The sequence below is a fragment of the Triticum dicoccoides genome, chromosome 2A, assembly GCF_002162155.2.
Source record: "Triticum dicoccoides isolate Atlit2015 ecotype Zavitan chromosome 2A, WEW_v2.0, whole genome shotgun sequence".
In the NCBI taxonomy this organism is placed as follows: Eukaryota; Viridiplantae; Streptophyta; class Magnoliopsida; order Poales; family Poaceae; genus Triticum; species Triticum dicoccoides.
Genome location: NC_041382.1, coordinates 595,270,376 through 595,281,738, shown reverse-complemented (window position 1 = coordinate 595,281,738; position 11,363 = coordinate 595,270,376). Strand labels below are relative to the sequence as shown.

The 11,363-nt window shown below is 46.9% G+C and overlaps 1 protein-coding gene across 2 annotated transcripts; it reads right to left on the bottom strand.

The window, feature by feature from the left end:
* Positions 1-911: 911 nt before the first annotated feature.
* On the bottom strand, positions 912-2,205 carry LOC119355595. Of its 2 annotated transcripts, none has more exons than XM_037622418.1 (2): positions 1,488-2,205; positions 912-1,399 (listed from the first exon to the last, which is right to left on the bottom strand). In XM_037622418.1, exon 1 carries the CDS (start codon positions 2,176-2,178, stop codon positions 1,690-1,692), a length of 489 nt encoding a protein of 162 aa, XP_037478315.1. In that variant the 5' UTR covers positions 2,179-2,205; the 3' UTR covers positions 912-1,399; positions 1,488-1,689. The 2 variants fall into 2 exon arrangements, with proteins under 2 accessions (XP_037478315.1, XP_037478314.1); XM_037622417.1 differs by having other exon boundaries at positions 1,516-2,205.
* Positions 2,206-11,363: the final 9,158 nt, after the last annotated feature.

The window sequence follows — 11,363 nt, the reverse complement described above, 5'->3', positions numbered from 1 at the left end:
ATCCTCTCTCGCAATTGCTATTTGTTCTTGCGGCTGATTTGGTACAGTTGATGGTTAACAAAGCTTGGCATGAGGGCCTTCTTCAGCTACCAATTCCTCAGCCTGAATTGGAAGATATCTCGGTCATACAGTATGCGGACGACACCGTCTTGATCCTCCCCTCTGATCTTGCGATAATCACGACGATCAAAGGCTTGCTAGACTCCTATGCTGAGCCCACTGGACTAAAGATTAATTACACCAAGCCACAAATGATGCCTATTAATGTGTCAGATCAGCTGTCAGGTGAGAACCATGCCCTTCACTTACCCCACGGTGAGAGATTTGATGCCTCTTGTGGACAACATTGAACGTGCCCTCTGGATGTTATATGGCAGAATTGAGTACATCAACTCAGTACTCTCCTCTCTGCTCTCGTCTGCGATGTGTGTTCTTAAGCTACCAGATAAGCTGTTCGATCTTTTTGATCGTGCTAGATGGAATTGTCTCTGGAGGAAGGTAATGGATAGAGACGCGCGCACTGAGTCTTTGGCAGCTTGGCACTTGGTTTGCCGACCAGAAATGAAAGGTGGCCTTGGAGTGCTTGATCTTTAAATTCAAAACCAGGCCTTTTCTTGAAATAGGTCCACAAGGGGGGGTCATGCTTATGTGGCATAAATACTATGAAGACACGCCACCCCATTCAAAACCCAGGTGTGGTTCCTTCTGGTGGCGCGACATCTTCTCCTTGATGGACGTTTACAGAGGAATTACCACCTGCGTGCCTGGGGCCGGGGACACCATCCTTCTCTGTAAAGATCTGTGGGACACCAAGGGACTAATGCAAGACCCATGTCGCTGTCTCTTTTCGTTTGCTAGAGAAGAAGACATTTCTTTGCCCAGTTCATGGTTAACCCTGAACCTGATCAGAATTTTCAATTGCCACTGTTTATATTCAAGCTAGAGAAGAACTGGAGGTGCTGACCGAAAAGCTAAGCAATATCTCGCTTTATCCTCTAAGGGCTGATGAATGGATTATCTGTTGGCGGGATGCCAAACAAATCCAACAAATTTTTCTTCAGAAATCCAAACCCTCCAACACACGTCCCTGCCATCTCGAAATCCAAGTGTACGATGAAGCACAAGGTTTTTGCCTGGTTGATGTTCATGGATGGAGTTACAAAAAGGGATCTTCTCTGCAGGAGGCACTTCAACATTGGTGATGATCACTCATGCTTGCTATGCTCCAACTAACCTGTTGAAACTAACACTCACTTATTCTCCGAATGTGAGCTCAGTGCTTCATGCTGGGGGATCTTGAATATTCATTGGGACACCTCCAGAGGTATGCAGGAGTGATGGCCATGGCGACTAGAAGCTGGCATGAGGCCATGTTCAAAGAAGTTGCGATCCTGGCGGCCTGGAACATATGAAAGCAGAGAAACAGACGTCACTTTGATACGGTGGCACTCACTTTGTTGAGCTGGAAGAGAGGACTAACTTAAGACCTGGAGATTCTGAAGTTTAGGGCTAAACCTGAAAACCAAACCCTACTTGAAACCTTGATCACCTCCCTTCAAGCCTAGGCACTCCTGTTGTTGCTAATCTCTCTTGTATTTATACTGACCATACTACGCAAGAAACATCTCTTCAGATTACATCGGAGTAGTACAAGCAGTTTATTGTGCTGATTTACAACTTAACAAAGGCCTAGCCCAAGCTGAGGTAAACAGCAGCGGCGACGCCGGCGGTGTAGACAGCGACCAACTTCCCAGCCGCCCCGGCGCCGGCGCGGGACACGATGGCCACCCCGAGGATCCCGGCCGCGCCGGCCGGGGCACGGACGAGCGCCGCCTCTGCCGCGCCGGCGAGCACGGCCTCCCTGAACAGCTCGGCCGCGAACTCCCCGAACTGATCCCGCGAGAGCTCGGCAGCGCCTTCCAAGCCAGAGGCGCGCAGCGCAGAGTCTACGCGCACGCGCGGCGGCGGTGAGGGCACCCAGCGGCGGACGATAGGGAGGGAGCCCCGCAGGGCCGAGTGGAGGTGCTCGGACGCGTCCGCGAGCTGGTAGGGGCGGACGCCGGAGAAGGCGTGCTGGGCGTCGGCGAGGCAGCGGTCGAAGGCGGCGTCGCAGGCGGCGGCGAACGCCGGCGCCCGCCGGAGCGCCGCGTCCACGCGCTTTGAGGGGCTGAGGCCCATCTTTGGTTGATTGGATTTGGTTGACGTGACGAGGGTGTGGGCTTCGCAATGATTACTTCAGAGATTTTGCAGCCGCTTATTTGCCAGGCCTCCTCCGCTTGCTGGGTCAGTGTATGTAAAGGCCTATTAGCCCATAACGTTGTAGTAATTTTCAAATTCCTTTCACATCAACATGGCAGGTCATCCGAAATCACTAGTTGAGGAATACTCGTTGCGTCTAAATCTTGAACCGCTTTCACAATTGAATTTCTCACGTTGAGATATTCAAAACTAGATGCCAAGTTTTGACGAACTTTTTTTCATTAAAAAACCGTACGTAAAAACTGAACCGGGAGGATGGGTTTTTTCCTTTCCAAAAAGGGCACGCCCATGCCTTTCATGAAATCACAACCGTGCCTCTCACATAAGCAAAACTATGACTCTCGCGGAAGAAAAAAGAAAGAGAAAACGCGTTTTCCGTTTCCGAGAAGGCATGGTCGTGACTCTCGCGAAAGCACAACCGTGCCTCTCGCGGAAGCAAAACCATAACTCTCGCGGAAGAAAGAAAAAACAGAAAATATTTTTTTTTTCATTTCCGAGAGGCACGGCAGTGACTCTCGCGAAAGCACACCGGTGCCTCTTGCAGAAGCAAAACGGTGACTCGTGCGAAAGGAAGAAAAATTAAAAACGCATTTATTCGTTTTTGAGAGGCACGCCCGTGCTCTCGCTAAAGCACAACCGTGCTTTTCACGGAAGTAAAACCATGACTCTCGCGAAAGGAAAAAACAGAAAACACATTTTTTTTTCGTTTCCGAGAGACACGGCCCTGACTCTCGGGAAAGCAAAACCGTGCCTCTCGCGGAAGCAAAACCGTGACTCTCGCGAAATGGAAAATAAAAGAAAACGCATTTTTTCGGGCAATTCTTTTCAAATTTTCTTTTGATCGAAAAGCTAAGGAAGACTGATGAAAAACTAAAACGTCGAAAAAACCCAAAAAACCATTTAAAAAGCCAAAAACACATGTGAAAAATAAAATAAAAATCCGGAGGGAGCACCCAAAGCGTGACACGTGGCAAATGGCTGAGAGCGCGCCAAGTGGCACTGATCGTTGCGATGCTCCCGATGGAGCGCTCGTTAACTAGTTGCTCTCCAGGTCACCGCTCAAAATAAAAATTTAATTGGGCCAGTCACTGCTCAAAAAAATAAAATCGACTGGGCCATGCGGCGGTGGCATAGCGCGCACCACGGGAGTGGGCGTGCTGCGTGTAGGTACCACCACGTGTTACATATTGGGCGCATCTATGGAAGCATTTGTTTCATGTGTTTCTATTTATTTATTTATTTTCAATTTATTTAGGTTTTTCTATTTGTGCTTGGGGTTTCTAGCTTTTATCCAAAAGAAATTCCTCTTATGAAATACACCGTCTGGAAAAGCATGATTGTGCTTTCACGTAAAGCATAATTATGCTTCACGGTAAAGTGTGCTTCCTAAAAAGTGATAGCACAAGCACAACTGTGCTTCCCGAACAATGAAAGCATAGTTGTGCTTCACGGTGAATTGTTCTTTCTGAAAAATGAAACGCATTGTGCTTTACGATGAAACAGAATCGTGCTCGCATCCGTGCTTTCTGAAAAGTGAAAAATGCAGTTGTGATTCACTGTGAAGCGTATATGTGTTTCCACGTGAAGCACAACCGTGCTTCCCAAAAAGCAAAAAAAAAAACACACAATGTGCTTTTGGTTTTTAGTTTGTGTTCCTTTTTGTTTTCGGATGTATTATTTTTTTTTGTTCTCGGCTTTTTTGAAAGAAAAATTTCATTCAGACTTATTAACATGGGATCTAGGTCTAAAAATCTTGATACAAGAAACGCAACGGTGAAAACGATTCATGATTCAGACGCATGGTTCAAGAGATACAATATTTTGAAAAATCAAATTTATGAAGAAAAAAACACATAACTCCTAGATTGCGACAACTTGTCATCACCAAAGAAGATGGGAGTGACCAGCCCTATTAGGTATACCAGCTATACAAGAGAAGTACAAACAATTATAACAGGGACAAGGTAAGATAAGATAAGCACTAGAACTAAGGGAGCTTGCTAGTTCCTCACAATAAGCACAAGTCTTCCCAGAGCGCCTCGATACATCTGACTACTCCAAGATACACTCCAGTAGACAGGTGAGGCGAAATAAGCTACCATCAATTTGAGGGAGGACATGCCAAATAAAGGACACCTACAAGGAGGAGACCGACGTCGGCGGAGGCCTGACAAGGTCAAGCGTGACATTTGCTAGCGCCCCACCAACCAACCCGAGAGAGCATCACTGGCAACCGAAAACTACACCCAATGAACCCAACAGCCTGCCAGCATGACACCAATCCCAGCAACCCCCTGGTCCTGGGATGACATCGCACCCCAAGAAGACTACCATCTAAAAGAGGCCAAGGGAACATCGAGGTACAATGCCGACGACAGGAGGCCCCTAGAGCAAGCTTAGTATCGAAATAATAGATGGACACTGCCGAAGAAGACGCTAAGGACGGGTGGCCGCCGAGAGTGTCGGATGGCCAAGGGAGGATGGACAGGAACTGGCGCCTCTAAGGAGGAGAACTGTTGGGGAACGTAGCAGAAATTCAAAATTTTCTACGCATCACCAAGATCAATCTATGGAGTAATATAGCAACGAGGGAAGGAGAGTGCATCTACATACCCTTGTAGATCGCTAAGCGGAAGCGTTCAAGTGAACGGGGTTGATGGAGTCATACTCGTCGTGATCCAAATCACCGATGATCCTAGTACCGAACGGACGACACCTCCGTGTTCAACACACGTACAGCCCGGTGACGTCTCCTACGCCTTGATCCAGCAAGGGGAGAAGGAGAGGTTGGGAAGACTCCATCCAGCAATAGCACGACGGCGTGGTGGTGATGGAGGAGCGCGGGACTCCAGCAAGGCTTCGCCAAGCACTACGAGAGATGAGGAGGCAGAGGGGTAGGGCTGCGCCAACAGGGAGATTGAATCGTGTCTCTGGCAGCCCAAAACCTCAAGTATATATAGGGGGAGGGTAGGGGCTGCGCCCCCACCTAGGTTTCCACCCCTAGGGGTGGCGGCCAGCCCTAGATCCCATCTACGGGGGGCGGCCAAGGGGGGAGAGAGGGGGGTGCACCACTAGGTGGGCCTTAGGCCCATCCGAGCCTAGGGTTTGCCCCCTTCCACTCTCCCTTGCGCCTTGGGCCTTGGTGGGAGGCGCCCCAGCTCACCTAGGGGCTGGTCCCTTCCCACTATTGGCCCATGTAGGCCTCCGGGGCTGGTGGCCCCACCTGATGGACCCCCAGACCCCTCCGGTGGTCCCGGTACACTACCGGTGATGCCCGGAACACTTCCGGTGGCCAAAACCATACTTCCTATATATCAATCTTTACCTCCGGACCATTCCAGAACTCCTCATGACGTCCGGGATCTCATCCGGGACTCCAAACAACATTCGGTAACCGCGTACATACTTTCCCTATAACCCTAGCGTCATCGAACCTTAAGTGTGTAGACCCTACGGGTTCGGAAGTCATGCAGACATGGCCGAGACAACTCTCCGGTCAATAACCAACAGCAGGATCTGGATACCCATGCTGGCTCCCACATGCTCCACGATGATCTCATCGGATGAACCGCGATGTCAAGGACTTAATCAATCCCATATACAATTCCCTTTGTCTATCGGTACGATACTTGCCCGAGATTCGATCGTCGGTATCCCGATACCTTGTTCAATCTCGTTACCGGCAAGTCTCTTTACTCGTTCTGTAACACATCATCCCGTGATCAACTCCTTGATCACATTGTGCACATTATGATGATGTCCTACCGAGTGGGCCCAGAGATACCTCTCCGTTTACATTTACACGGAGTGACAAATCCCAGTCTCGATTCGTGCCAACCCAACAGACACTTTCAGAGATACTTGTAGTGTACCTTTATAGCCACCGAGTTACGTTGTGACGTTTGGCACACCCAAAGCACTCCTACGGTATCCGGGAGTTGCACAATCTCATGGTCTAAGGAAATGATACTTGACATTAGAAAAGCTTTAGCATACGAACTACATGATCTTGTGCTAGGCTTAGGATTGGGTCTTTTCCATCACATCATTCTCCTAATGATGTGATCCCATTATCAACGACATCCAATGTCCATGGTCAGGAAATCGTAACCATCTATTGATCAACGAGCTAGTCAACTAGAGGCTTACTAGGGACATGGTGTTGTCTATGTATCCACACATGTATCTGAGTTTCCTATCAATACAATTCTAGCATGGATAATAAACGATTATCATGAACAAGGAAATATAATAATAACCAATTTATTATTGCCTCTAGGGCATATTTCCAACAGTCTCCCACTTGCACTAGAGTCAATAATCCAGTTCACATTGATATGTGATTAACACTCAAGGTCACATCCCCATGTGACTAACACCCAAAGAGTTCTGGGTTTGATCATGTTATGCTTGTGAGAGAGGTTTCAGTCAACGGGTCTGCAACATTCAGATCCGTATGTACTTCGCAAATTTCTATGTCATCTTGTAGATGCAACTACTATGCTACATTTGGAGCCATTTCAAATAACTGTTCTACTTGGAGCTATTCTAAATTGTTGCTCCATTATACGTATCCGGTATCTCTACTCAGAGCTATCCGGATAGGTGTTAAGCTTGCATCGACGTAACTCTTTACGTTGAACTCTTTATCACCTCCATGACCGAGAAACATATCCTTATTCCTCTAAGGATAATTTAGACCGCTATCTGGTGATCTACTCCTAGATCACCTTTGTACCCTCTTGCCAATTATGTGGCAAGGCACACATCAGGTGCGGTACTCAGCATGGCATACCGTATAGAGCCTATGACAAAAGCATAGGGGACGACCTTCGTCCTTCCTCTTTCTTCTGCCGTGGTCGAGCTTTAAGTCTTAACTTCATACCTTACAACTCAGGCAAGAACTCCTTCTTTGACTGATCCATCTTGAACACCTTCAAGATCATGTCAAGGTATGTGCTCATTTGAAAGTACCATTAAGCGTTTTGATCTATCCTTATAGATCTTGATGCTCAATGTTCAAGTAGCTTAATCCAGGCTTTCCATTGAAAAACACATTCCAAATAACCCTATATGCTTTCCAGAAATTCTATGTCATTTCTGATCAACAATATGTCAACAACATATATTCATCAGAAATTCTATAGTGCTCCCACTCACTTCTTTGGAAATACAAGTTTCTCATAAACTTTGTATACACCCAAAATCTTTGATCATCTCATCAAAGCATACATTCCAACTCCGAGATGCTTACTCCAGTCCTTAGAAGGATTGCTGGAGCTTTGCATACTTATTAGCATCTTTCAGGATTGACAAAACCTTCCAGTTGTATCACATACAACCTTTCCTCAAGAAAATCATCGAGGAAACAATGTTTTGACATCCTATCTGCAAGATTTCATAAATAATGCAGTAATCGCTAATATAATTCCAACAGACTCTTAGCATCGCTACGAGTGAGAAAGTCTCATCGTAGTCAACTCCTTGAACTTGTCGGAAAACATCTTAACGACAAGTCGAGCTTTCTTAATGGTGATACTTACCATCATTGTTCGTCTTCCTTTTAAATCCATGTGTACCTAACAGCCTTACGACCATCAAGTAGTTCTTCCAAAGTCTACACTTTGTTTTCATATATGGATCCTCTCTCGGATTATATGGCCTCGAGCCATTTCGGAATCCAGGCCCACCATCGCTTCTCCATAGCTCGTAGGTTCATTGTTGTCTAGCAACATGACTTCCAAGACAGGATTACGTACCACTCTGAAGTAGTACGCATCCTTGTCATCCCACGAGGTTTGGTAGTGACTTGATCTGAAGTTTCATGATCACTATCATAAGCTTCCACTTCAATTGGTGTAGGTGCCACAGGAACAACTCCCTGTGCCCTGCCACACACTAGTTGAAGAGACGGTTCAATAACCTCATCAAGTCTCCACCATCCTCCCACTCAATTCTTTCGAGAGAAACTTTTTCCTCGAGAAAGGACCCGATTCTAGAAACAATCCCTTATTGCTTTCGGATCTGAGACAGGAGGTATACCCAACTGTTTTGGGTGTCCTATGAAGATGCATTTATCCGCTTTGGGTTCGAGCTTATCAGCCTGAAACTTTTTTCACATAAGCGTCGCAGCCCCAAACTTTTAAGAAATGACAGCTTAGGTTTCTCTAAACCATAGTTCATACGGTGTCATCTCATCGGAATTACGTGGTGCCCTATTTAAAGTGAATGTGGTTGTCTCTAATGCCTAACCCATAAACTATCATGGTAATTCGATAAGAGACATCATGGTATGCATCATATCCAATAGGGTGCAGTTATGATGTTCGGACACACCATCATACTATGGTGTTTCAGGCTGTATTAGTTGTGAAACAATTTCCACAATGTCTTAATTCTATGCCAAACTTGTAATTCAGATATTCATCTCTATGATCATATCATAGATATTTTATCCTCTTGTCACGACGATCTTTCAACTTCACCCTGAAATTACTTGAACCTTTCAATAATTCAGACTCGTGATTCATCAAGTAAATGTACTCAACATCTACTCAAATCATCTGTGAAGTAAGAACATAACGATATCCACTACACGCCTCAGCACTCATTGGACTGCACACATCAAAATGTATTACTTCCAACAAGTTGCTTTCTAGTTCCATTTTACTGAAAACGAGGCTTTCAGTCATCTTGCCCATGTGGTATGATTTGCATGTCTCAAGTGATTCAAAATCAAGTGAGTCCAAACGGTCCATTTGCATGGAGTTTCTTCATGCATATACACCAATAGACATGGTTCGCATGTCTCAAACTTTTCAAAACGAGTGAGCCCAAAGATCCATCAACATGGAGCTTCTTCATGCGTTTTATACCGATATGACTTACGTGGCAGTGCCACAAGTAAGTGGTACTATCATTACTATCTTATATCTTTTGGCATGAAAATGTGTATCACTACGATCGAGATTCAATAAACCATTCATTTTAGGTGCAAGACCATTGAAGGTATTATTCAAATAAACAGAGTAACCATTATTCTCCTTAAATGAATAACCGTATTGCGATAGACATAATCCAATCATGTCTATGCTCAACGCAAACACCAATCTCGATGGTAGAGGGAGCGTGCGATGCTTGATCACATCAAGCTTGGAAAAACTTCCAACACATATTGCCAGCTCACCTTTAGCTAGTCTCCGTTTACTCCGCAGCCTTTTATTTCGAGTTTACTAACATTTAGCAACCGAACCGGTATCTAATACCATGGTGCTACTAGGAGTACTAGTAAAGTACACATTAACACAATGTATATCCAATATACTTCTATCGACCTTGCCAGCCTTCTCATCTACCAAGTATCTAGGGTAATTCTGCTCCAGTGGTTGCTATAGGGGGAGGGGAGGGGCTGCGCCCCCACCTAGGTTTCCACCCCTAGGGGTGGCGGCCAGCCCTAGATCCCATCTAGGGGGGCGGCCAAGGGGGGAGAGAGGGGGGCGCACCACTAGGTGGGCCTTAGGCCCATCTGAGCCTAGGGTTTGCCCCCTTCCACTCTCCCTTGCGCCTTGGGCCTTGGTGGGAGGCGCTCTAGCCCACCTAGGGGCTGGTCCCTTCCCACTATTGGCCCATGTAGGCCTCCGGGGCTGGTGGCCCCACCTGGTGGACCCCCGGACCCCTCCGGTGGGTCCGGTACACTACCGGTGATGCCCTGAACACTTCCGGTTGCCAAAACCATACTTCCTATATATCAATCTTTACCTCCAGACCATTCCGGAACTCCTCGTGACGTCCAGGATCTCATCCGGGACTCTGAACAACATTCGGTAACCGCGTACATACTTTCCCTATAACCCTAGCGTCATCGAACCTTAAGTGTGTAGACCCTACGGGTTCGGAAGTCATGCAGACATGGCCGAGACAACTCTCCGGTCAATAACCAACAGCGGGATCTGGATACCCATGTTGGCTCCCACATGCTCCACGATAATCTCATCGGATGAACCACGATGTCAAGGACTTAATCAATCCCGTATACAATTCCCTTTGTCTATCGGTACGATACTTGCCCGAGATTCGATCGTCGGTATCCCGATACCTTGTTCAATCTCGTTACCGGCAAGTCTCTTTACTCGTTCCGTAACACATCATCCCGTGATCAACTCCTTGATCACATTGTGCACATTATGATGATGTCCTACCGAGTGGGCCCAGAGATACCTCTCCGTTTACACGGAGTGACAAATCCCAGTCTCGATTCGTGCCAACCCAACAGACACTTTCGGAGATACCTGTAGTGTACCTTTATAGCCACCCAGTTACGTTGTGACGTTTGGCACACCCAAAGCACTCCTACGATATCCGGGAGTTGCACAATCTCATGGTCTAAGGAAATGATACTTGACATTAGAAAAGCTTTAGCATACGAACTACATGATCTTGTGCTAGGCTTAGGATTGGGTCTTGTCCATCACATCATTCTCCTAGTGATGTGATCCCGTTATCAACGACATCCAATGTCCATGGTCAGGAAACCGTAACCATCTATTGATCAACGAGCTAGTCAACTAGAGGCTTACCAGGGACATGGTGTTGTCTATGTATCCACACATGTATCTGAGTTTCCTATCAATACAATTCTAGCATGGATAATAAACGATTATCATGAACAAGGAAATATAATAATAACCAATTTATTATTGCCTCTAGGGCATATTTCCAACAAGAACAACGTTCGTACAGATCATCCTCGCCTGCAACGGCCAGTGCCTTGTGTAGCTTTCGCTCCACCATCCTCCCTAGGCACTGCTACGTGACCGCCATCACAAGGAAGAGCATATGTGAAGACAACACTGTTGGTCTTCCTGAGAAGACCACCGCACCCTGCCAAGCCAACAGACCAAAGCCGGCGCGACCCCAAACCGGTGACGGGACCATCGACGCACGAGCGGACGTCGATGTCCCTGACCCCTAGTCATGTCCACCCATACGGCTCGCAACCCCACTTTGACCAAGAACGGGGCAACAAGCCACCAACACAAGGCTAGTCGAGGCGTCCACTGGCGCCCCTGGGCGTGACCACCTCATGAGGTAGGTGGCAGCCATAG

Coding starts and splice junctions, on each gene's coding strand:
- LOC119355595 (XM_037622418.1), bottom strand. CDS start 2,178: ATGGGCCTCAGCCCCTCAAAGCGCGTGGACGCGGCGCTCCGGCGGGCG.